The sequence below is a fragment of the Mycteria americana genome, chromosome 1, assembly GCF_035582795.1.
Source record: "Mycteria americana isolate JAX WOST 10 ecotype Jacksonville Zoo and Gardens chromosome 1, USCA_MyAme_1.0, whole genome shotgun sequence".
In the NCBI taxonomy this organism is placed as follows: domain Eukaryota; kingdom Metazoa; phylum Chordata; class Aves; order Ciconiiformes; family Ciconiidae; genus Mycteria; species Mycteria americana.
In genome coordinates, this window is record NC_134365.1 from 66,463,678 (window position 1) to 66,491,331 (window position 27,654).

The following is a 27,654-nucleotide window of genomic DNA, read 5'->3' on the forward strand; positions in this document are numbered from 1 at the left end:
CCACAGACCTCATTGGTGAATTAGAGTTCCATGAAGCTTTTTAACAAGTTTTTATCTTGAGACCAAGTATAATCTGTGTTGGAATTGCCGCCCTGTGAATTCCAAGCTCAGGGCAAAAGTAGGGTAAAGGTAGATACAAAGTAAAAGCCGAAACTATAGCAAAGAGACAAAATCTAGAGGAGCTGCAGATGGTTTGATTTTTTTTTTTTACAAAGGAATACCTGCAAGTTTGTTTCTGTGCACTGAACAATATATTTTTTGTTTTAACAATTTTCCAGAAAAAAAGAAACCTGTATTTGAGACATTCAGACTATCAAACAGGAGGAAAAGAAGCAGCCTGAAACGTATCTCACCTGGTTAATGAAAACAGGAATTACATTGCTGGATGATGGAAGAAAGAAACCTTCTAAAACATGGGGATAAGAATGCCAAACAGCTACACCTGTGATTCTGAATTAAAAAGAAAAATTTACAAAAGATCACTATGCTCCAACTTGCAAACCTCTGCATGATATGGTGTGATAATAATTTGGATGTGCTGGTGAGCCCTACTTAAACTGAATGTCTTTTTAATTGAAAAATCATTAAGATTTCTTTTCAAAGCAACAGATTGAAGAATAAACAAATTAAGAAAGCTATCTTAGGTGGCTGGGTGGGGATAGGAAATGAGGCAGTGAGAGACCTTTCAGGGAAATCCAGGCACAGGTGAATGAAAACGTGGAGTGGACATTGGAGTATCTGAGGAACTGGAGAAGAAACCCAAGGAGAAGCAAGCCACCAGAAAGTAAAAGAGTATGGCAATGATGAGGGAGATTCTCCGATCCAGAAATCTTTTGCTTGTTGTTCTCATTCCACTTCTGCTGCTTCCTCTGCCGCTTTTATACCCCAGCAGCGTAAGTACATTTTCATTTTCTTTTTAACAAAGCTTCTGAGTGCAGTAGGTAGTCATGCTGGATAAGTCTGCAGTGTGCAGAAAGAAAGGCAAAGACCTAAATAAGTGTTGCTTTTAGAAAAAACAAGGACTCAAATTTGAAGGACTGGGAAGGTCACTGAGAAGTCATCACAGTAAGAACCAGAGCTACCTTGAGTCACGTCACAAGCAGAGCTAAAGAACCAGGTGGAGCTAGTAAAGCACTACTTTAAAGTAGAAATATTGTATCTCTTCTTTTTCTACAATAATGTGTGTATGGAAGGGAGGACAGAACAAACATATCTAATAAAATTTTCTTTAAGGAGAGGTCTTTAAAAGGAATACTTTTAGTGTCTTTAGTTTTTAATAATAAGTATGCATGGAGGAACTTTCAATTTAGTGTGGGTTTATAGGACAGCAATTCAAGTGAGACAGGAGCTAAGATTCAGTGACAGACATGTAGGACCATATATGCCACCATTATTCTCAAGGAGGTGTAGGCACCTCTACTGAAACATTGCAGCTCTGGCAGTGGCTAATAAATGATGGCTCAGAGACAATACAAAGGAGGGAATAGTCTGTGCTTAACACGCACAGGGAATGGGAGTGAATGCAGCTGCACTCCTGACACTCTTTTGGAGCTACTGAGTACCCTCGGCCATGTGGTTAACTCTTCTCTGTACATGTCTCTGCAGTCGTAAACCATAAAATAACAATGTTTTCCTACTTTATAGAGATGGTGATGTTTAACTTCTCAAAATTTGCAATGTATTAAAAATTCTGCAGCTGCTGCTTCCATAGTGCTAGACATAAATCTGACCAAATGGTGCAGCAATTTCCATTCCTTCGTCTACCCTGCTAAAGATTAATTCTTCCTTCTAGTACCAGAGGCTTTATGAACACTACTACTTTGTCAAATAGAAATGCAAAGGATTAGAAATTGTATAGCAGTTTTCAAAAATAAAACTGTAGTATTTTGTTTGGAAAGAAAAACAGGATTCATAGGAAGGAAATGTTCCTACACCACTGAGCTGTATGTTGCACTTTGAATGGGTTTTCCTGCTCTGAACTTCAATGTATATCTTGGCTGTCCTCTTATAGTAGTTTTCCATCTCCTCTCTCTCTCTCGGGAATGAATGACAGACAATTGTGCTCCTTCAGAGAACAGCAGGGCTCACCGTTTCACAGAGGCTTATTTTAAAAAAGGGTTTAATCTCCCCCAAAGTCACTGGAAGGGCAACACAAGAACAGATACTCCCTGACATGCCCATATGACACTGTAACTGCAGCATGCTCTATGTCCCTTGAGAACCTCTCCTAGGAAACATGAGATTCATTGCACTAAAATTTGTCACTCATATTTGCTCCCTACTGGATTCAGAGGTACAGGATGCAATATGGAAACTCTTATAATCAAGGAAACTGTAATAGCATCATATGGGTGCTGAAACAGAAGTTCACTGACAGTATTGCTGCAAAAATTGCTATTATACGCTACAAGCTCCTCTGCGCTATTACTCTGCACCTCATGGTGTTGCTTTACTGCAAAGTGATATGAAAAGCCATCAGATGATGTTTTACATCAACTTTATATATACATGAGTGACCACAGATGGTAAAGTATAGCTGTGAATCTGACCCAGAGTTGGAAGGATATAATGCTATTAAGAAAACATCTACACCAAATACACTCAGTCGACAATACACTATTCAAGTGGTTTATTGTAGTATTTACTTTGTTACAACTCATTGACTATGATTACTTCTTAAACCTGAAGATTAAATTTCTCACCTGCTGACTTATATTTCCAGTTATCAGACAATTATATTATTTTTTTGTCTTTCTTATAGAGATCAGAATTACCAGGGGGTTTATATCTGCATTTCTGCAGGGAATCAGCTTGCAGGTTCTTTGACATTTCCAGAGTTGTGCTGATATCATCAAAGGAGCATTACATGTGTAGTGGCAAGAGAGATCAAAGGGAGCAGAGCACAAGGACTCAGAACTGTTTGTAGATATGGCTTATGGGAATAATGACCACAGCTTCTTTTCTTTTATTTTGTGACAAGAAATGGTTGGGTAAAAAATAAACCTGTGAAAATTTGATTGAATTCTTCCCTTTCCAAAATTTATACCTGAACTATGACTTGTACAGAAGGTTTGGCACATGCATAAGTGCCTTTCAGGTCATGACGCATACAGAAAAAAAACATTGTGTGCTTTACAAACTGTGGGTCTTTTTCATTCTGTCCTTATTTCCTTCATTGTTAACAGTGACATGGGAGCATTTTTGCCTCTCTTTTTTCATCTTTATCCACCTTTTTCCATAAAGTCACCAGTGATACCATAAAGCATGCCACATGAATTCAGTCATTTGTGGGCAGGGTCTCCTATGACCACTGATCCTGTGGCCAGACTGAACCCAATCCAGGACACATGGATGACTCCTCAAAAGTCAGCAAGAGTTGCTGTAAGCTGTGAGACCTGCAGCATCAGGTGATGTTGACACCTTGACATGCCCAATCAGCAGAATGGACCCTAAAGCTCTGAACATGCTCCGAACATGCTCTGAACAGCCATGGATGGCATACTTTCATTCACCTTTGTTTTTATTTACACAAGATTAAGGGAGGGAATTATAGTGTAATCCCATCAGCTCAAAGATGGTAGTCCAGAGGCTAGACTACCTTTTCTTTGCACAGCTTAACCACATGCCTGCATGCAAGATATGCAATGCACATCCTGAAGTGGGCAAATCTCCAACACAGAGTTTATTCTTCTTTTAAATCACTCTGAGATCATCAGATGTTTTAATTACAGAAGTTTTATGCATGACCCTTACTGTGGAACTTTTAGCCATGGCTTCCTTTCAGCTCCTTTTTTTGTCTTTCCCTAAGGGACTGACTGAAGACAGGTGATAGTCCCTCCAGCCATCACATGTTTTCCTATTCCCTGCTTCAAGCCCTGAGGTGGGCTTAACAGTAATTTTCAGCTGCAGAACAAGAAGTGAGAAGGGTGAAACAGTTAAAATTATACAGCCACTACTTCAGTCCCATACTTAGTAGCTCTGGGAACCATTAATTAAATATATAAATTCAGTTCAATTAAACAGAAGAGATTAATATGGTTTCTCTTGGAAACGAGCTAGTTTAAAGCACTGAGAGAATAAATAGAGAAAGTTGCTAGAAAAGCTGATTAAGTTTTTAGTGGAGATTATCAAACTTGGCTTTCCTAGTACTTGCTACCTAGTTTTATACTGTTTAAAAATGTGCTTAATTTTAGTTTTGTTTGTAAACTGATTACAGCCTAGTATATAGGAAACACAAAGACTCAGTGCCCATCCCACCTAGGTTTTGATAGAGATGCAAATTCCCTTTGTCCTATTCCATTTCCACTATTAGTCTACTTTATTGCTACACATAGAAGAGCAATAGAAAATAACAATCTATGCTCAAAGAAATTAAAGAGAAGTATATTTCTGGAGTGAGAAAATAGTTTGGAATCAGGTTAGGATGAAAATAATTTTATGAATTTCGGCAAAACATATCTCTTGGATCTTACATCTGCATTGCTTTAAAATAAAAAACAATGTTTTTTCATTAAAAGGCATTTTTCTCCTCAGACAACTGCTAAATGTCATACAGAGCCCATGCAAACATAGTAGTTTGTTAGAAGAAACTAATTAGTTAAAAAATAAAAAATGCGTCAAATAGTCACTAGGTCACAAAAATGACCCTATGCTCTGCTCTTTATGGAATATTAACCATGAAGTATAATGTAGTTAAAGGTGACTGAGCAGCAAGTTGGCTAATGTTTATGAGCCAATCCATCAGCTTCATGACTCTCATCTAGAATAGTTTTGTCTTCCTAGTAGAGATTACTAAAAATTTCTAATGCCTGTCATCTCATTTTTTAAATTATTTCCATTTTCAAGTCAAAATTATTGTTTTGGTTTTTTACTGAGTGATCACTTGAGGTTGTTACAAACTGAACACCAGTCTTCGGAGTTTCAAAGAGCACAGCAATTCCATTTTATAAAATGCATGCTCCATAATCTATGAATATTAAAAACCCCCCTCTGATCTCATCCAGTCTAAGACAACCTTCTCTATCCTCTCTTATAATTTTTCCTTGGTAGCAATGAAGCTACGACTGCAATACAATCCTTTATTGTAATATTTTGCTGAAGGACCTGATCATAGAGGACCAGTGAAACCTGTATTGGAGAGCTTAAAACCTAAAACACTCTTCTATAATAGTTAAGGAAAAGAAACAAATATGCATGTTTCTGTATAGTTCATAAATTCAAATGTACTTGTCCATCCATAAAGGAAAAATCCAGAGTGAAATTTCTCCAATAGCCTTTCAGATACTCTTTATAGTCTCTAAAGTAATTGAAGTTTATCTAATTCAAGGAAATTATTTTTCCTGATAACCTTGTTTCAGTTATTTTGGTGGCCCTGCTTACTTGAATCAGAAATGTTTAATGTTACACTTTTCTGAAATAGGAGTCAGAGCAAGGTCTGGCAGCTAATTTAAACCCAAGCTTCTGAGTAATCTTGGCTGGAGTTTTTAAGCAAGTAAAGGAAATGACACATATAGCAATCTATTTTAACTTTTTCTCTGGGCTGTGTTCTGTCTGTTATTGCCATAAGCTCTAATAAAAAAGAGGAACAGCTGAATGTGGCTCTTTGTTGTGGTAATGTAAAAAGGACATGTGTAAACGTGAATTTAAATACAAGCTATTGATTCATTCCAGTGAATCCATATCACTGCATAGTCTTACTTTAGACCTTACCATCACAAAACTGATTGTAAAAAAATGAAGTGTCATACAAGCTCATTGATTTGCACAAGGATCTGTGGGAATTGCTTGCTTGTGTGACTTCTTGAAAGCTGCTTAATTTGGGAATCATCTGACCAGGAAACAAAAGTAATGAAATTATATTTTAACACACTCAAATAGCATTTGTGAACAGTGAATTTTCTAAACCATAGCCATTGTGGCTTGTAAATCCATATGGCTTAATAAGTTCATACAGAACATCCAGTGAATAATGAAGAACAGGTAGATTTATAGCTGGTGTAAATCAGTGCAGACCTACTAGCTTCCATAGAACTGGCAGTTAGACCCAGTACAGAATCTGGCTTCAAATTTGAGAAAGGAAAGGAAAAACATTTTCCTGAGGGTAATTTCTGTAATTATTAGCAGGAAATATCCCCAGGTTTCTAAGCATAAACAAACTAAGCCTAAGGAGAACTCCACGGGATACCATAAATAAAGACATATCTATCTAAAAAATGGACCAGAATACTTTCTGGACTACCTGTGTTTTCCTGTAAAAATATTCAGCAGATAGCACCTTTTCCCATCATATACCAGCTCTCCATGAATGCTCAGCACAATGTTGTCGTGGCTTTCTCTACCAGAACCTTGGACAGCAGCAAATTTGTTTGATTAACTTTGTTAACTCTTTGCCTCTAAACCCTTCGGGTCCATGGTCTTCTCCTAAGGGTCTGTAGAAATCACCTGAGAAAATAAAATCAACTGATAAAAAATGTAGGTTTGCACACTGTTTAAAAAAAGCAGTCTTTCAGAGCATTTCCCCAAAGGCTTTCCCCAATGTGGCTTTATCCATGCCATGGCAAATGTGAACATTCTCATCTGATCCTGAAAACTACAGGTTCCTGTTCTTGTCCAATATTGGAGAGATAGCCATGTAGAAATACCAGCTTCACAGGCCCAATCTGAGGAGTCATGGTTGAACATTTGGTAAATATTGGATTATTAAATTCAAACAAATCTGTAAATGCACTTGGAACCATTATTTTGCTGATAAATATGTTTATCCCTATGTTTTGCCCTAGCTTACGTGCAAAACCTTTCATTAACATCATCTTCTGGAATTGACCTTTTCGATGGTAGCCTAGATTCAGACCCAAACAGTTGCACCTCAGGAGGTCCTTATGCAGTCCTTGTAAGTCCAGGCACCCTCAGTCTGATGAGTCCTATGAACCCATTCACAAAGGCTTCCACAGCAGGTGGTGTGGCAGTAACATGTAACCTCCATGCTTTCTCCCTACAGGAAGCCTCATGTGCCTACGTGCTGATCGTGACGGCTGTATACTGGGTCTCTGAAGCGGTACCTCTTGGTGCAGCAGCCTTAGTTCCTGCTTTCCTATACCCACTTTTTGGAGTCATGAAGTCCAGTGAGGTCAGAGCAGTGTGCACATTTTTAACATTTAGTCTTCTTACTCTCAGTTAATTATTGTAATAAAACTAATCTTAGTGGACTAGCAAGACAAAGACGTGTGGGAGGAAGAAGTGTACATCCTGTAATGCGTAACTTGGGCCGACCAGCTCTTTCTTCTACTGCAGATAGATATAGGAATGGCTATATTAGCCAAGAGGGGAGTCCAGCCTGTCAGCTACTGCATCACCAACAATTCCCAAAACCTATTTCATTAAAAGAGCCCACTTCTCCCCTCCTCCAAAACCATGTAAACAGCAGTTATGGGATAAACTGTAAAGTTTCATTCCAATTATATTTATAATAGATGATGTATAAGGCAAGAGGCTACATATTCTAAAAACAGCTACCTTTTACTGTATAAGACTAGATAATTTTGTTTTCCAGGTGAATGTCTAGTCCTTTTTCCAAGCTGTAACCTTAGTGCTGCCTTGTAGCCATGAGTTCTAAGGCAAAGAAGTAGCTGTACAAAAAAGTCTCTTTGATCAGTTCTGAATTTGCTTACTTGAGTTTTTGATGAATGTGATTTCCTTTCATGATATGCCAAGAATTTATTTTATTTCATCTACAGCTTCTGTTTTCCTGCTTTTTTCTCTCTCTTTTTTGGGGGTGAGAGGGCATCACACTTGATTTATAAGGACTAGAAATACAGATAAGAACACAGAAGAATATATAGCAACCATAAAATTGTTGAATTTCTAACACGATCTGCCACTGGCCATGCCCATAAATGGATGGAGTCAAGCATGAACCAAGAGTTTTATGACCTGTCTTATTCCTCCCAATGGTGTAACAACTGTGTAATACAATCAGGTACATTTCCATACCAATACAGTTAAATATTTTCAGGATTTTTTTTCCTAACATAAAGGTAAAGTAGTTACGCATTTTCATTACAAAATTCTGCGGCATATTGGAGAAGAAAAATTTAAGGGTAGCCTGACAGAAGTTCACTGTATTATCAAATTAAATGACAGTGGGACTACTGCAGAGAATGTATTATTTGCTTTAGGAATAGAAATAAAACCCTGTATTTTAAAATAAACAACTCTGATGATGCTGCAGTATTTCTAGTCTGCTCTTCTGGAGTACCATAGAAACCCAGGGCTCTTGTGTAGCAGTTTAAGCTACAACTAACTCACAGGGGCTTAAGAACATGAGCCAGTGTGGTGTGTATGTGTGTATTAATAAGAATATTAGTATTCACTTGTTTCTCCAAAATGACCGTGAAAGGAATAAAGGAAAACAACAGATTCTTTGTGCTGCTGGCTTGATGGATTCCATTCATTCAGTTCAAGATCTTTTTTTAACAAGGTACCAGGAAAATAAAGAAAGTTAATGAGAAAGAAACCAGTGGAAGAAAGCCAAAAAAGTGGTATTTAAAATTCTGGCACACAACTATGGTGGCCAAGTCTATTTAGGTCACCATGGGGATTTGTTAAATAAATATAATTAAATACTTAACTTGCTGCAGCTTTCACAAAAGAACATTAGTGTCATTCTTGCACTTTTATGGAGTGTCAGTATAACTGAGGATAATGGAAAAAGTACTGCTTCTACTGACTTTAATTGTTTTAAAATTCTGGTGCTTACATTTGGTTAGAGGAATAGTTTTAAACTGAAGAAACTATGTTTTTGGAAAAATATTCCAGCAACAGCTTGGGAAAGATTGCATCAGAATGAAATGAAAAATTTAGCTAGACTCCAAGCATCTGTTTATAACTTTTGTTTTCTCCCATTTTGTTTTGCTTTCACACAAGAGACAGAGTGTGTGTGCGTGTGTGTGTGTGAATGTTTTGGTTTGCTTCATTTGTTATTTTTGCAGTCACTTCACAGAACATCTTCTCATATCTTAGCAAGCCACATATTCAAGAATGCTGCTTTGGAGGACCATGCATGGTCTCTGATTTTTTTTCCTGAGCCAGTTGATGATTTTTGCTCATCCTCTTTAATTTAAAGTTCTCTTTTTTGAAACTTTGCCCTATTTCCATGATACAATGGAGATGGATTTCCATTGTGAAAAGTTCTGGCACAGGGTTTGTGGATCATCTCAGCAATATCCCAACTTTTCTTTATCGCATGCAGAGAGCATGTCCCAAAGGACTTTTCCTGAAGCTGTAGGTTCTAGGGATGCCACATTTTGCCCAACAGTTGAACAAGACATAAGAAATACAAACAAGATAGACAACGTCATCTCCAGAATGAAAAAGCAGATTGAAGCACATGAATTAGCTGCCTTCGGTGCAGAGGTTTGTCTGTGGCTTTTTCAGTCTGGACCTAGCCGAGTATGATTAATTGCAGGCAGTGAACATCCTGCTCAAAAAAGTAAAATTTCTCTTGATCTCTTCAAAGCTAAGAAACCTACTAACAAGTGGGTATAGAGACTTGTTATTTGTAAACACAACATGAAAGGGATTAAAGAGAACATATTGACTCATGAATTCTTCATTTTCTCCAGCTCCCTGTCATTCTTTCTCAAGGGGGAAAAAATCCACAATACCATACTACTTCTCATTCAGCATGCTCTCTGTGTAGGGTAGTTACTGCTTTTTTAACTATTTCCCCCTTGCCCTTAATGCAGGTGGCTGCCGAATATTTCAAGAACACAACTTTGCTCCTCATGGGTGTGATTTGTGTGGCAGCTTCTGTAGAAAAGTGGAATCTCCACAAGCGAATCGCCTTGCGTATGGTCATGATGGCTGGAGCAAAGCCAGGCATGTGAGTGAACTGTTGACTTTGGGGTAGTCTGAGGCTGACAGCAGCAGCTTGAAAGAGCAAATAACAACTCTGACTTTCCCATCCGTGGGCAAAAGCTAGCTTGGTTTGGAGCTTTTTTTCCTACCCACCTTTCCTTTCAGAGTTTGAAAGCTTAAAATTTTCTCATCCTCTTTCTGCCACCTCCTACTCCTTGGCTTGTTGTCCCTTTGTATTCTACTTTTTACTGATACTGATTTTAGTCTGTCTGTTCCTTCTTTGCCTGTTGTTTAGCAAACACAAAAGGATGCTTAAATCCTGGATATGCTGAAAATTGCTGTTTCTCATGTCATATGCTGATTTCCGCGTGGGGTAGCAAATGGCTTCCAATGATACATTGTCTTATGACAGTTCTCAGCACAAGGCAGCATTTTATCTGCACACAGCATGGTATTTTGGCACCCACACAAAGAATAAGACCCTGTGTAGTTATAAGTTGACTAATGAAAATGTTAGGCAAGGAGGCCTTTAACATTTCTGAAAGTGCCTCAAGAAGGTTTCCCTGTGTTGTACTCCAGGTTGCTTCTTTGCTTTATGTGTTGCACCACGGTGCTCTCCATGTGGCTTTCCAACACATCCACCACAGCCATGGTGATGCCAATCGTGGAGGCAGTGCTCCAGGAGCTAGTGAATGCTGAGGAGGAGCACAAGGTCATCAGTACTGCAGGCAGCACCATTATTGAAGAAAACGAGCCAATAGGTATTTGTCAATATTGGCCATTCTTTTCTCATTTGTTTATCAGTGACCAGACTCGTTGATACACATTATTCAAATTCTATCAAGGTCAGAGCTGTCTGACTTGTACTGCTAAAGGTGCTGGTCTGTACTCTTTCTTTTTGTACTCTGATATTTCTTTCAAAAAATGAAAGTTTCAAGATGTGATGGGAGAACTGGAGTTGGGCAACTATTTATGTTGAATTAGGGCATGTACTGGAGTTTGTGTGTCATAAACTCTTAGGTCATAGGATTTTACAGGGTTGGAAGTAAACCTCTGACAATAAAGTCAAAGAAATGTAGAGGAGGCCCAAAAGTGTGCTCTGTGACAATCCCACGCTTGCCCATTCTACCCCCACCCTTCCAGGCTGCCCAGGTCAGAGCAGGTGCCACAAAAAAAATTTATAAGAGCCTTAAGGTTCATTTCGTTCATTCCTTCCCATAAAGAAAGGATTTGGGAAGAAAAGAATCCCTCTTTTCTTTCAATTCACAGATTCGAAAATGATGTCATCTAACCTTGCCTGTTATACGTAGGTATGATAGTCTTTTAATTACCAGAGGCACATGATCAGGACAATATGACCTAAAAAAATGCTGCATAAGGGTCACAGAGTACCTGAGAGGGTTCGGACAAGTTTTCTTTGCAGTAGCTTCTCCACGTTCAGTGGCATGGCGTAGGGGCTCAGCTCAGTTCTTACCGCAAGGGCTGCTTTCTCTTCCTTTGTTGCAGGTCTCAGCGAAAAGCATGGTCAACCTTCACTGGAGCTTATCTTCATCAATGAGGAGTAAGAATGAAACCTGTACATCACGACTGGAGATTTGAGCCCTACACAGGTTGCAATGAGATGAACCCAGGAGTAGAGCCAGGAAGGGCAAGCAGAAGCTTACAAGTGAATGTTTTAGATGTGACTGACAAGGAAGGCTTATATGAGAAATGAGATTAATGTAATGGTCTGGATCTCACTAAAGCTTCCCAGGATTCATTTATTTTTTAACACTGTGGCCATTTTAGAGAGAAAATGTTTCTCAGGGTTTGAAAGATCTTCTTTTGAAGTCTGTGTTTGTGCTATACAAGAGAGTGCTGCTGAGTGATTTTTATTTCTGTTCCCCTGAAGGAACAGTGATGGAGAGGATCCAAGCACTGTATGGAGTGCTCACAGGACATATCTGGAGGGAAAACACTTACAGAGTATTCCTAAGGAAAGCCTGAACTGTCAAAAGCATTCAAGAGAGAGATGAGAACGGACACACACACACCCCCAACAAAAAACACCCCTCCTCCCCCAAAAAAACCCTGTAAAATATTTCTTTTAATATAGACAAAGTTCTTCAGAAGTTTGAAACATCAACAGTTTCAACCAGGTCTCTATTTGGGCTAAAGTCTAGTAAGGTGAAAAGGGCAAATCAAGGAAAGGACTAATTTCTTCATCAAATTATCAAATTAACCAGCATTTCAAGATACTCAGGAGAATATACAAGTCATTGTCCTAAAAGTATGTTATAGGCTAAATCCTGAGGAGCATCTTCTTACAAGGTGTGAGAATAAATTGCACAACCCCTTCTTGAGCGCCTTCTATTTTGTTCACAATTGTTCAAAATAAAAGAGAAACAAGTTCTTGTTACACCTTTTAAAATTTACTTTAAAACAAACATTATCATTCAAAAAGCACATGCTGATGACTTTAAGTTAACTTGCAAGATCTAAATAGTTTTGTCATTAGTCTGGAGACTAATGGGTTCTCCAACATTCCCTCTGTTGTTATCTCTTTTTATCCCAGCCATATTTTCTGTGCAGTATAGAATCAAATTTTGAATCTGGCATTGTGCCATTAATCCCTTTAAGCCCTATTGAAAAGTATGTGTGGGATATTTCATAACAGAACTATTATTAAAATAGTATTACTTGAAAAAGAGCTTAAAATTTGATTTGAGAAAAGAAAAGTAGGACATCTTCTGGAATTAAATCTGTTTTCAATGTCAAAGTAAAAGTTCAATGGATTGTTTGCATGGTCCACATGCCACTCAGGACAGATTTTAGTGAAGGCTTTAACGTGGTACAGGTAGGTGCTCAGGAACACCATTGGAGAGGTTGGTGAGGTAGAACTTGAGTAGAACAAGACAGCGGTAGCGCTGGATTGCCCAGTGATTCACTCCATGGTGAATGGAGTCCATTCCTAGATGGAGTATATACTACCTAGAATACATATTTTTTTCTTTCATGGAGGTGGAACCCCATTGCTACACAGCTAGAGATAGAGCTGTGAAACATAATGATGACTCTTACGTATCTGGCCAAGATACCACATAAGAGGTACTAACAAATGCCATTCTTCACCATTTCAGTAGGCACTAGTTCTCCCACAGACGTTCCCCTCCTACCCGTGATGTGTGCCTTTTGAGGGAGCTGGGTGAACAGGCATTTTTAAAGTATATTTTCCTTTCTTTGTTTTTAGTGCTACTACTACTGACTTCAGCTCCTTGATGCACTCAAAGGTATTGTCATAGGTAGTATCTTCTGAGCTACACTGTCTTCTAATGCAGGAACCATCAGAGCAGAGTCCACACAGCTCTGCAACAAACTGCTGTTTCCTTTATTTCAAACAAGCACTGGTTGTTGGCAGAGAGTACGTATTGCAGAATGTCCTGCTTTGTATTTAACCTGTCAGTCCAAATCAAGTTGGGGAACATTAGCTCTGTAGTGGTTGTTGTACTTATTGCTGGAGATCCTGAGATCCAGTCAGCAAAATAACAATTCCATACCATTTCTAGCAAGTTCAGGTATGAACTTTTATTGTCTAGGTATTGCCAGCTTCTGCAGCTGAGACACCTCAGTTACTTGGACAACCTACACATATCACAAAGTCATAGCCTCTAGCAAGGGATCTGTTAGATTCTCCTACATGGCAGAGGGAGAAGACCTAAACTTCTTATAATCTGAATTTTAAGACCACTTTAAAATAAAATCAGGTTGTTGAGTTTTTTAAAATCTTTTTTTTTCCATTGTAAAGTTTAGAGCTGAAATTTTAGTGGGTTTTTTTTTTTCAAAAGCCCACTACCCATGACCTTTACAAAGCATCATCAGTTCTGATCTAAGTGCCCCTAGGAAGAGAAGAAAGGCTAATCCAAAGGCATTTGCCTCCCTGCAGAGTATGAATGGTGTGCACATGATAGCCAACCCTATTGGAACAATGAATTCTAAGAGCAATGGGCAGCATCTACCTCAGGTAAGGAGATGTTAGACCCGGGGCGGGGGGTGAGGAAAAAGACAGATGTGAACATCACCTGCTCCCCACTGTTTTGTATTTGTTCCTTGTAAGCTGTGTTACATGGAATCGTTCTCCATGATCTTGCAGCAGTCGTGGCTTGGCCCTTTGCTAGTTCTTACTCCCATTTAGATGCCCCCAGCACAGTTATTTTCAGAAGACCCTCCCCCAATGGCTAGTACAATTTATTTAGCTTTACATTCAGTAATGTGATCACAACTTTCCCTTCCTATTTGGCTGTTCTACCCCCTTTATTTTTGCAAAGCCGCCTTGGAAAATAGCCCAACCCAAAAATAACAATCCCTGACACACAATATCCTACTCAGAACTAAACCAGCAGCAGGCACGGACCATTTAGCCAGTCCGTTAGGTAGTCTTAGTATCCATCTCCTTTTTGTCTTGCCAAATATCAACCCTTAAAATCCTCCACTACATCAGTCCATTCCAGCATTTCTACTTAAGTGAATCCAAGAAGTGCTTGCTGTTTGGACTACGATTATGTAGTATCTTAATGGCATAAGTTGATGTCCAGGAAAGATTAGGCTAAAATCAACACACAAATTTGCATTCACAGTTCAAAAGAATCTGAGCATATGTTTCCAAAAAAGGCTAATGCGCTGCACTTGATACTTAATTTCCTCTTATATGTATTTCCCATACACATTCAGTGGTTATTTTGTAACAACTATACTCACTTCATTTTCAACCTACAGGGACTTTAGCTAGGGTACCCTCATGATGAGGATGAACCTATAGCATGACAGATTTTACTACATAAACCCAAATCCAAATTAATAAATTTAACAAATCTATCTGAACCACTTGCTGCCTTTTTCCTGATCCTAAATTACAGCCTTGGGTTGCATGTGAAGTGCCTTGAAGTACTGTACCTTTTTTTCCAGTACAAGAACTTCATTTACCAACATGAAGACTTTCCTGACACCGCTAAGAAAGCTTCTTTTGAAGCAAAATTCTCCTGCAGCTTTTTCTTCCATATTGCTATTGCCCAGCTTTTTTCATGCTGTTTCTGAGATCCCTAGCACTCCATTCCTAATTAGAGGCCCTGAGCCACTATAAGTGCAAAAAGTCCAGCAAGCATTTATCTGGTGGCTGCTCATAAACCTCAAGGATTATGGATTCCTACTGCTGCAGTGCTGGCATCCCGCCCCTGCAGCCCACAAAGGCTTCGGTATCCCACTGAGATTCCAGTCAGAACTAGAGCTGGCCCAAACAACAGCCAGAAGTCCGATTACTGTTTGTCCTACATTTCTGCCACAGACAAGGCAATTTCAGGCCCCTGGACAGGTTTCTAGTTCTGATCCCAGTTAATCCCTGTGCAGAAAAAACTGCCCCCTCTTACACAAACCTGTTGTTTCTCTGGGACCAGTATCACCATGGCATTAGAGCAAGTTGGGCTGCTGTTCTGATCACCTGCTTTCTTTGGTGAACGTATCCCCTCACAGGCTCAGATACTGGTCCTGCCTCCTAAGCCCTCAGAACTGGGCCTGCGCACTAAGTACCGGTATCAGACCAGACATGACCACATGGTCTGTAAATGCCTCTCACTGAGTATCTCCTATGCGGCAACCATTGGAGGACTGACAACCATCATAGGGACCTCCACTAGCCTCATATTCTTAGAACACTTCAACAAGTAAGTGATATTGTGGTTGTGTGAGAATGGTGGTTGGGTCATTATCTCTGTGGCTTTCCCCATGGGTTATTTACTACCTCAAGGAACCCTTGTAAGACAGTGTGTCTGAAGGCAATTTTGTTTCCTCCTCTACTCTAATGTTATTACTAATGGTTAATGGTTGAAAGGGGGAGCTTAAGTTAATACATATCCATGTCTTTCTCCCATGCAAAATCAAAATTCCTCAGTATGTGGTAACATTTAAGTTTCTTCAACAACTGTTTTGATTTTACAAACCAATTATCATGAAGGCAGCAGGCACCCTGGAAAAGTAAAAGCTACAGCCATGAAGATATAGCAAAGAAGACAAAGAGAAATACTCACAAAAGAAGAAATGTCATAAAATCAGCTTCAAGTTGTTCTATGCGTTCTTAGAAAGTGAGTTCTCATGGTGAACCTAGAGGTATCACTAGTGGTACTTGGGCTGCTCAACATGTAGTGCAAAAATAAATAAATTTAGAAATGTGGCCTTACACCTTCGCTTCAGAGAAGATGGGAAGCAGCCCTCTGATCAGCTAAGTATTTCATTTATCATATATGCCCAGGGCTCTCAAAGACATAAATGTTACCTCTGTCAGAAGACTGGTGGTACTTCTCCTCATGCACAGATATGCATCCGAGCTCAAACCTGATTCTGATCATCTACTACTACCACTGCTGCCATGGTATCCTTCATTTCTCTCCCTGAAATGGTGGTAGCAAAGAAAACTAATTTTGGAAGCCATCCTTAACCCAAGGATTTGGATTTTACAGAATTTCCAAAGACCTTGCTGTTAGGACAGTTCCATCAAATGCACATATCAGACATCTTTGTTAGAGCCCAGCAGACTACAGTCATTATTTGGGCGGTCCACGATAAGACAAACAAAGAGATACTGGGTGAAATAATTGTTATGTCTGCCGACACTAAAAAGAGCTTTAACAAAAACCACAGGTAGGGCCAGAATTTCACCCCTGGTAACTCTAAGGGGTTTTGAAGCTGGATAGACAATCCAGACCATCTGGTCTTAAAGGTGTGAAGCACTATATGGCTCATCTGTTTGTCAGGCATGATCAATGATTGACATTCTTTGGCAATTGGTTTCACTATGGACATGTAATGCAGCTGTTGCAAATACATACTGATGCAATTTGTCTATCATGCCATGACAAATATATACACAAATATATGTGTGCGCACCTATGCATATTGGAGATGCCTGTCCTTTTACTGTTCTAACGTCTTGTGCATCCTTTTTTTCCTTTACAGCCACTACCCAAATGCTGAAGTGGTGAATTTTGGAACCTGGTTTTTGTTCAGTTTCCCCATCTCCCTCATCATGTTGGTCCTGACTTGGTTCTGGATGCATTGGCTGTTCTTGGGTTGCAAGTGAGTGCAGGCTGTTCAAAATGTTCAAGATTACAAAAGCAGGGCATCTGTGGCTCCTCTAGAACATGCCTTATAAAGATGTTTCCAGTTGCATATGACAAAAACTAAGGCACAACTTCCTTCTTCTTGCCAGAACAATTACCAGAGGAAATCTTACTGCTTGGCTGTGCTGCATAGACAGCAGTGTACAGTATTGCTGCTTGACAGTGAAGTGCCTAGGCATTGCTGATGGAAAGCCTTACAATTGCATTCAACTGATTTTTTAACTCTCATGACCATGAGGATCCCGTTGTGGACCAAATGTCTTGTTAAAAGTCCTTTTGGAAAAGTACAGCTTAAAAGATGAACAGAAAAAAACCAGCAAGTGAACAGGTCACTTTTCAGATCTGCCTCCAGCTCAATGAAATTAATGTAAGACCAGTTAAAATTAAAGGTAAACAGAGTCCACATATATTTCTCTTTAAAGTCGAAAGGACTCACAGCCTAAGAGACAAATACCTTTTGATATCAGTAAGTCCCTTAGCCCCAATAAGAACAAGGCTCAGTCTCCTAGTTCATTTGTACCATGTATTCTCTTTGCAGAGGCACTCAGCAAAGTTAATGAAAATTGACTAAATGTGTGCATTTAGAGTGGATTAGCTAATCTGCATTAAATTGTGGTGCAGACACATTTACTCAAAATTAAAGTGGCCTTAATTTGATTTAGTTTACTCTTAAAAGTAAGCTGAACTGACATCACTAATTTATTTCACCTAAGACAATTAATAAAATGATAATGACTTCTGCTTGCTGCTGACCTTGACTAGATTTGAAGAGGTGATTTAGAGGTGAATAACTCCATGTCCTTTTCTCAGCCAGTCTCCTGAGCCTTGTGGTTCCATACTAAAAGGCTAAAACAAGACCTTTTTTTTTTTTTTTTTTTTTAATCTTGAGAGGAAACAGGCCCTAACATGACCCTCAATTACTTTCTTTTTTTTTTTTTTAAATAAATATAATTGAAATTCCACATTGCATCCAAGCCCTCATGCTGATTAATGTTGTTCTAAATAATACCAGAGACTGAAGCATTATCGACTTTTTGAGAAGTACTGGTTGATTCCAAGCCTCTTTAATCTCTGACTCCTGTTCACTGCAGTTCATTAAAGAACATATTATGTTAGGAGCTTGGCTACAATACTCTGCCTTCACATCCTCCTAAGCCTAGAAACACTTATAGCATGTTTAAACAACTGCCTAATGCCTGTGCATAAATGTTTACTGAATTCCTGTAATGTCCATGTTCTTTTCCTAGGAAGCCCAGTGTCATCAATCTGTTCTTACTTGGACCAGTTGGAACAATGTCAGGCTTGCTTTTTAGGCTCTAGACTAGGTCAAAGGGGAAGGATAATGGACCCACCAAATGATTTTTGCCAGCAAAGCAGAGCTAAGGGTAGAATCGTTACTACAGAACTGGCCATTATAAATCATATAGCTCTTCTCTTCCAGCAGCTGCGTTACTGCTGGTGGATTTTATTGGAGTCTAACAGCAAGGTTTGCAAGGAAATTTAAATACTTACAGGTGCAAGGCAGTGCTACATGCACTAAAAACAAGTGTCACATAGGTGCCCATTTACAAGTGAAATGAAAAGCCTGGTTAAGACATTTTGTTAACCAGACAGGGCCTCTTAAGCTACATAAATTCCTTTGAGAATCTGGCCATAATCAGATACATGGAGGGAGATCGTAGTCCATGGTTTGGCATGGATCTCCAGTAGGGTACCAAATGAGATACTAAAATAGCAGGAACTATAAAAGCAGGCCATTGTGTTCCCATGGGACTTCAGTCACTGAAGTCCCTGCTGCTGCAGACTGTTTTAGACTGGCTTAGCTGCAGAGGTTTCTCAACCCACCCCACGCACCTCTATGTGACACAGGGTACAGCTGGAGTGGAAAAGCCAAGATTTGTGGCTCAAAGCACAGCAAAGTAATGCTACTGGAAAGAAGAAAAGGAAAAGGTTAAACTGAGCTTGCAAGTATCTTAATTTCAATTAGGAATGTCCAGGCTTTGTTATAGTATGAAGACAATCTGAATAAACTAAGGACTTCACCTAATTTTCATACAAATATATAGCAGGTTTAAATATATTCAGCTATGAAATGTGCTTGTGCTTGTGTGTCCCTGGCAGAAGTACAGGCATTTTTCACCGGGAAAAAACACTAGGCTGATTGCCTGGGCCTCTGTGGCAGAGGCAATTTGGTGCTACACCGATTGTTCCTGGTTTAGAAACAGCTAGCATTAGTAGAAGCAGAGAGGTCGTGAAGGGTATTGGGATCCACAGCACAGCTTTGCCCCTTTACTTACAGTGAACCGTGAATATTCAAGTCAAACGTGGCCTCAAAAGCCAGACTGGGCCCCTTATTTGTTGGATACCCCTGATCCGCCTGGAAAGCATACGGTTCCCCCATTAAAAAAATTTATTGAGAGTTGGCCTCTGTCACAGCCTTTCCATGTGATAATAGAAATTGGCCATCGTCTTTGGAGGTTTCTGGCACCAGAAAATCTGGCCACCACCAGCTGTTTGAGGAAGCCTACACAAAGGGAGCCCAGCCACAGCTTGGGATGGCTCAATGATACTGGTCAGTATTAGTCTGAGCACCCTGGGGACCTTCCTACTATGTCTAGGATTGATTCTCAGAAGATCTGGAAACTAGACTATGCAAAGATCACATGCAATAATTTCCCTTCCCATTGCCATCAGGCCTTGCCCCAGTCACATCTTCTCCCAACAGTGTCTGGCAACTGGGATTTTCAGTTTGCCTCATTGCTGTTATTTTTTACGACTTTTTTTTTCACTTAATGCCCTTGTCTAATTTTACTGTGTTATCCACCTCAGTTTTAAAGAGACCTGTTCTGTGAGCAAGAAGAAGAAGACCAAACGGGAAGAAATGTCAGAGAGAAGAATTCAAGAAGAATATAAGAAACTGGGAACTGTTAGGTAAAATGGACCCACCTTCCTCAGGAATTTGCCTCTCTAGGCAGGACCATCCTTTCATATTGCCCACCATGTTGCCTTTGGCTCATGTAGATTATTCTCAAACTGTCAGCTCTTTCTCCTCCTTTCCAGGATAGGAGTAGAACTAAATGCAAAAATGAACTCAAATCAAAGACTTTGTTACATGCATGCATTTATTTACTCATTTATTTATTTCTAAAGAAAAAGGAAATAAAAGGGAAGATTCAGGTTTGTACCAAGGTCTAAAGGTCATCTGAGTCAAGGTTTGTCTCTACCTTTGAACTAAATCATTAAAGGACCTCCCTTCCCAATTCAGGCACATACTTATTTTGGTGGACAGAAGTTCACTGTTAGCAAAGGCTTTGCAGCAATCTCCCATGCCATGAGATGTCCAGCCCTCCCAGTTGCCCATAATCTTTATTCATGCTGGCAAGAAATGTCTCTTGAAAAGATTATTTTGCAAGATTTTTATTTTTCAAAAGGGATGATACCTCCTAAAATCCATTCTTCCCAAAACATTTTTGTGTCGTTCAACTGAAATGTTGACAGATCAGCTTGCTGAATATGATCAACTCTGAATCTAGACTGTTGTTCAGACTGTGCCTAAATATGAAACCATACTTAATTTAAATTATCCTAAATTAACACTCAGTATCCTCAAGTCACCTTATAGTTATTCCATGTGTTTAAAATATCTGTGCTAATTTACATCGTCATTTCCTCTTACTCTTTCTACACTTTTAAAAAAATGCAATAGGAAGTGTTTACAGTGGAATAGTAACATGAGCTTTACCTTGCTAACACATTTAATCAGATAATAATGCAAATACAAAATAAGCATTTCTAAATATTTTCCTTCAGGTCTTGCCCATGAATGATTGAATTGCAAATACAGATGCATATTTTTAGCCTATTTTTTACTGAGTTTAGATTGTTCTCAGCTGGGAGCCAAATGTAGAATTCTTTAATTCAAACTAATCTTCTTTTCTATTTTCCATACGGTTTTTATCCTTTGTTTGGAAGCAATTTCTACTTTCTTACTCCTTCTGCAATTTGCTCTCAGGTTTTCAGACAGACCTTGGATTTAATTCCTAGCTTTTTTTTTTTGCTTTTATTTCTAGCTATCCTGAGATGGTGACTGGATTTTTCTTCATCCTGATGACCTTGCTTTGGATTACTCGTGAGCCTGGCTTTGTACCAGGATGGTCATCTTTTTTTGAGAAGTAAGTGAAATTCCCTAAACAACTGCAAAGGAATATGGCCTGGCACTTTCTGACTTTCTGCAATAAGTTTTGGCCTTAAAACATCATCAGCCACTTTTAACAAGCTGGTGAAAAATTAAGTCTTTATTCAAATATTAGGATTTTTGCTTTATAAACTACATCTGTTCACATGGCAGCAAATTGTATTCTTTGTCAGTAAGCAGAGTGAATTAAGTAGAGAAAGTAAAATAAACATATTTCAAATGTAAAAAAATAGGAGGGTCAGATTCTGAAGTTAAAACATTTTAGTGCATTCATAGAGAAGCTGTCACTGGAATAGATTGCAACTGTAATTCAAAAAAAATTTTTTTTTCAATTTTATTTTGAAATAATAATTTTTGACAAAAAGTATTTTTCTGAAGAGAAATTTTATCAAGAAAATGTCCATTTCAATTAAATATTACACAGAATGGTGAATGAAGCAAATAATTTTTCTTTTATTTTAAATAATGTTGAAACAAATTATATTAGAATTAACTATAACACACAATACATATCAAAGAATAAGTGATTTGAACTTAAATTTTCTTTAATCTATACTGCATAAAATTATTTTAATTTTTCATCCTAATTTTGACAGAAAAAAAATTTCTAATATTGGGATTTCCTGAGGATCTCTGGAGTTTGGCACTCCTCAAAATATTTTTTCAGAATGAGTTTTAAACATTTAATTGAAAATCAATCTACAGTTCATTTCTAAAGGATCATTTAGGTGTGGGTTTTCCCCAGAATGTGTTTACTGTTTCTTACTTCTAGTAAACACACTATTTTTCTGTACCTCTGAGTTAATAGATTTGTAAACCAAAAGGGATTTCTTTTTTTCACTGGAATGTTAAAAATTGTTGAGCAGTGATTGAAGTTGTCTACAGGAGTTAGTTTTATAAATGGGAGAAAAAAACCCCAGTTTGTATCCTTGATATGCAGACATATTTTTCTAGTGGGCTGTTAGTAAGACTTCAGATGTGGAAATAAAACTTCACCTGCAACAATTTGGTTGGAGCCATGTAATTTGTCTGGAAATGTTTCTGTTAGTTTTTATGATATCGTTTTTATGATAACCCCACTGTTTCGTTCCTAGGAAAGGTTACCGGACTGATGCCACTGTCTCTGTATTTCTTGGTTTTCTTCTTTTCCTGATTCCAGCAAAAAAGCCATGTTTTGGAAAAAGGGAAAAAGGTGAGGAGGATGCAGCAAGAAAGAGAACTGACACATTTTCCAGTGCCTTTAATGACCTTTTTCTGTCCTCTGTAAAATGTTCCAAGAAGAGATTTTTATTGTCGAAGGTCAGGGTTCAGTTTCTCCTCTGATACCAGCCCTTCCTACATCAACCCCACTTTTTTTTTGTTGCTTTAGTTCATATTGTCTCATCCAGTAGATTACAAACAGATCTTGTATCTGAGGCTACCATCTCTTCTGTGTTAACAGAGCTACCAAAATTTAGGACTGAGTTTTAGGAAACGTTCAGGTGGAGTTCCATATAGAGAACTATAATGCAGATGTTTGCAAAATCAGCAGAAGATAAGCCCTAGTAAATAATTTGGTCATCACTTATACAGAAGGAATCATTGATAATGTCATAAAATAATCATAAAAGAGGTCAGTAAATGCCAGACAAAGTTCCAATTTTGTGCAATGCTTCTTTCACAGTCTTCTTGGTAATAATAATGATTGTTATTTCACATTCATGTTTAGGTAGCACTCAGTGGTATTGATCAGTTTGCTGTGCCAGGCTTTCAGCAGTCCTGTATGAAAATAGAATTGCCTGCATAGAGTCTTATGTAGAGATTACAAATGTGTATAGATATGTTTATTTTTTATACTGACATATATTATGCAGCATTTAGGAAAAATGGCACTCTCTAACTCCTACTTCAAGAAAATACTCAGGCATCTAAAAAAATAATGTCTTCAGATAAAACCTAGGGGCATAAATGCACTCTACCAAGCTTCATGGCCTACTGGAGAGAGAAAATGCCCTTCTTTGAGAAAATAATCCCACTGTAACTCCATCTTTGTAGTGTACAGATAATTTGCACACGCGTATACACAACAGAGCACACAGTCCCTCAAAAAGCTATAGACTGAAATACAGGGTGCGAAACACAACTGAAACACCGTTTATAACTATTCACGTCAACAGAGCAGCCAAGGGGAAGTCAGGACATTTGGAATGAATATGCTGCATTTTCTGAAGCCGAGCTAACCAGAGAAATAGGCTACGTGCTGCTTCTTCACCTCTCTCACAGATAGTTCTCAAGATAACTCCCATGGATATTACATTACTCCTACTAGTGTGAAAAATGTGAAGATCTTTGCAACAAGGCCAATGTAATACTGGTCACACACATGCTTTATTTTGATATAGGAGATGGTGAAAAGTCAACAGATATTAACACACTGGATCCCATCATTACCTGGAAGGACTTCCAGAAGACCATGCCCTGGGAGATTGTAGTGTTGGTTGGAGGAGGTTACGCCTTAGCAGCTGGATGCAAGGTACGGATTTAGATTTTTATCCTCCTTCCTAAAAAAATTATAAACCTGGACTTTTATCCCTTGGTATGCTCCCCAGTTTGGATTTACAATGTGGATACTTTCAAGTTTGTGCTTAACCTATTCCCTACTCCCTGCACTCAAAGGAAAGCTATCTAGCTAACAAAAAGATGGTCAGGGCTCAAGTCAATTGTGTAAGCATCTGCCATTTCAGATGCTTTAGAACATCTAGATATTCCTGCAAGGCTGGCAGACATGACACAGGATCTGAGGGAGACCTCTCACTTTCTGAGCTAGCAGCTAACCAGACAGAGGGGGAACATCTCAGCTGCCACTGGGTGCTCCTCTTTAGGCAACTGAGTCAAGCTCCTGGCACTGACTGGACAAATCATACTCTAGGCTCTACTGACTATATCTACACTCTGTATAACTCATGAATACACATCTAGCTCTCCTATAGACTCCTACATGTAGACAACTAATTTTGTGTATTTTAATCTCAAAATGAATTCTACCCAGACTGTGCAATCCTTCATCACCAATTTGCAATAATCCAGTTCACATGCTGAAGAAAGAGGGAAGATCAGTCTTGGTGCCATTTTAATGTTATTAACTGCCAAATGTATCTCTTTGTTACTATGGACAACTATTTATTAGGCACTGTAGTGAAATCCAGTTTACTGAACAAAAGGAAATGCAAAAAGCATTGACCTAAACTTTGTTTATTTGCTGGTGGGATTCCCTGATGCAAACTGCCCCAAAGAGAAGAATCTGTTTTACAAAGACACTAAGTATTTAGTAATTCTTGCAATTCTGTCCTTTCCCCAGACTTCTGGCCTTTCTACATGGATTGGACGCCAAATGCTCTCCCTGAGCAGCCTTCCCTACTGGGCTGTAACTCTGCTGGCATGCATTTTGGTGTCCCTGGTAACAGAGTTTGTTAGTAATCCAGCAACCATAACCATCTTTCTGCCTATTTTATGCAGCATGGTGAGTAAAAACAATGGCATTTTTAGTCTGTTGTTTCCTGACAGGCTCGTGGGAATGTTTCAGGACATCAGGGTATTGGCACTCTGCTCACATGAAAAATAGCCTCGGTTCCCAAGCTACTGTTCTGTAGTCTTGGGCTTAGGAAAAATAATAAACTTGGGGAGCCAAAAGCATATTTTAGCACCAAATAATTTATTCAATACCTCTCAGACAAAGTGAAAACATAGCTCCTGCACTGAGGGATGCATAGTCCAAGTACAAGAAAAGGTGACGGTGCAATCAAGAAGATAGGTGAAGTCCACATAAAGCTTGAGATACTCTTATCAATGTTATTTTAAATGTGTTCTTCATTAGTTAGCAGTCACCCACTCACTACTTGTAACAAAAGACTGTAGTAGTTAATTTTATATCAGATTTAAATGTGTTCAAGAGGGTGATCCGGTAAGCAGAGATGTTTGTAAGGGACAGAAAAAAATCAGGAGACTGGTGACAAAGGCAGAGGAAAGAGATACAAATTTCACTCCATACTGGAATAGCAGTTGGAGAAAACCATCTTACTTATTTTCTTTTATGTAATGTGAAGCAAAATGCAGGTTGTGTTTCCCTATTATAACAATTTTATGGTATTGTCCCAAAGTACATTATGTGAACAGCTCTGAGGTAATATGAAGATATGGTCAGATGAAAATAAGTAATTATGTTTGTATGGCTTATGAGTTCAAATTTACCTCTGTTCCATGCAGAAAGAGACTCTCCTAAAGAGAAATTTAGAGCAGCAACCTACTTTTAGTAGTCTGAACTGCCATCTTAAGGCAGTTTCTCTTTTTTGACTGTAAAAGTAACCTGGAGACACTTCCCTCTCCAAAATGAAGTTAGCCTTGTGAATACCCTTCCCTTTCCCTCTGACATAAAAATAGGCCACAGCAATGTAAATGAAAATGCCAAATTTCACGACCACCAAAGGCTGCAGTGGAAGAACAATTCTTTAGACCACTGTAAAGAATATTCCATCATTACCACCCTCCTGCCATGCAAGTTTGGACCATGAACATCTAGTTTTCTTAACCACCATTCAGGAGGACTTTACATAATGGTCTCAGTATCTTCAGCAACTGAAGGAAGTAAGTTCTTCATACCAACCTGTTGTGACTTCTCTTGGATGAAGACTGAAGTGGCCATCAGTGTTAAGGCCCAGAAGACACAACACAGAATGACACAGAGAACAAGTGGGAGGAAAGACCAATAAGGCCTAATAGTAGCAATCTCCACCCTCACCCGGTGTGAAATGGATCAGGAGAAAACCCTGGAGCATGACCAGCTCCAAATTATAGCACTACTCTACTCTAAAAAACAAACAAAAGAGACTTCCATGCTTAGGTTTAGAAACTAGGGAGGTGACATTCACAGAATCTTGTTTTCTTCATGTAAAGCAGAGAGGGTCCTTTCATCCTAATTATGAACAGTGGATTTTATTGCTTAAGTGAAATTTCTCTCCTCCTCTCTTCTTCCAGTCAGAAACCCTGCTTATCAACCCTTTATACACCCTGATTCCTGTCACCATATGTATCTCATTTGCGGTGATGCTGCCAGTGGGTAATCCTCCAAATGCCATTGTCTTCAGTTATGGGCACTGCCAGATTAAAGATATGGTGAGTCTTGAGATTGGGTATATCCTCCCATGCTTAGTGCAACCTCAACACCTTGTCCCGATCATATCCAGCAGCCAATAATAATAACGATGATATTGGCACTAATATAGAGTCCTATTGATCTGCACTGCTGTTACGTGGCCGAGCTGCCAGGCTAAGAACATCTACACATCTGCTGTAGGATACGCACAATTCTCATCTTCATTTTTTCATGAATGTAACGATCTAAAAAGATATCAAAGAACAGGAGTACACAATCCTTTGCCTTGACCTGTTAAGACAAGCACAGGAGAGCATGAGAAACTAGATTATCACATAGCTCCACAGTAAGTCATGTAGTTATCAGCCTGCTATGTGTGGTATAACACCCCATTATGATTATCTGATTGAGAAGTTCAAGTGACAAACTCACCAGTTTTCCAATGAGCTGCATCAACCTCTGACTATCACTCCTGAATACTCCCACAATGTACACTCTGATACATAATACTCACTGTGCTATTTTTGGCTCTGGAAATCACTATACATAATTTATCACACTATATATAAGTCAGTATACATACACCCTACTGTCTTCTTTTTTCCATGTTAACTATTTTTGATCAAGTTGTCATTGGTTGTGCTCTGATGCATTTTGCTTTTGTAGGTGAAAGCTGGCCTGGGTGTAAATCTGATTGGCCTGGCTGTTGTCATGGTGGCAATCAACACTTGGGGAATTAGACTTTTCCAGCTGAATACTTTTCCAGAATGGGCAGCGGTCAGCAACGTCACTAGCCAAACATAATCTCCAATGAAAAAACAAACAAACAAACAAAAAAAAGAAAAAAAAGAAAAAAGTGCAAGACCAAAGTGAGTTGGGACAAAATACTAAACCTACATTGCACGTATGAAAGAAAGGAGAAAACTTGTGTATACATAGAACCAGGATCCATAGCAAACCATGAAGAAAATCCACAGGGAGGTCTTCTACAAAAGTTTTTCAGTTCTGAAAATCAGCATGAGTTAAAAGGAGAGATTAGCTTTGCTCTATTGTTACTTTCCCTGTGATACCATAACTCTGAAAAACCCCTCTCCTCCAAGCTCTCTGCCTAGGGCTTTTTCATGCCCTAGAACAATTATGTAGGACTTATAAAACAGGGGATACAGGACTCCAGTGACAGAAGGCACGTATACATACACTGGTGTACTCAGTAGTAGGATATTCAGTCCTACCATTGACTCCTACACTGAATGAAGAGTGAGTCTTATTCCCAAACCTAGAGTTTTATAAGCCTACTTCTTTTAAAGGCAAATTACTATTCTTCTTCTGAG

General features: G+C 38.8%; 1 protein-coding gene across 1 annotated transcript; it reads left to right on the top strand.

Annotated features, from left to right (window-relative positions):
* Positions 1-718: 718 nt before the first annotated feature.
* Positions 719-27,127, top strand: SLC13A4 (solute carrier family 13 member 4). Its single transcript, XM_075491713.1, has 16 exons — positions 719-893; positions 6,998-7,126; positions 9,744-9,880; positions 10,435-10,616; positions 11,362-11,416; positions 13,085-13,124; positions 13,778-13,855; positions 15,358-15,548; positions 16,837-16,956; positions 19,830-19,931; positions 21,071-21,172; positions 22,290-22,387; positions 23,577-23,707; positions 24,533-24,694; positions 26,206-26,343; positions 26,990-27,127. The coding sequence occupies exons 1-16, from the start codon at positions 795-797 to the stop codon at positions 27,125-27,127; spliced, it is 1,902 nt and encodes a 633-aa protein (XP_075347828.1). The 5' UTR covers positions 719-794.
* Positions 27,128-27,654: the final 527 nt, after the last annotated feature.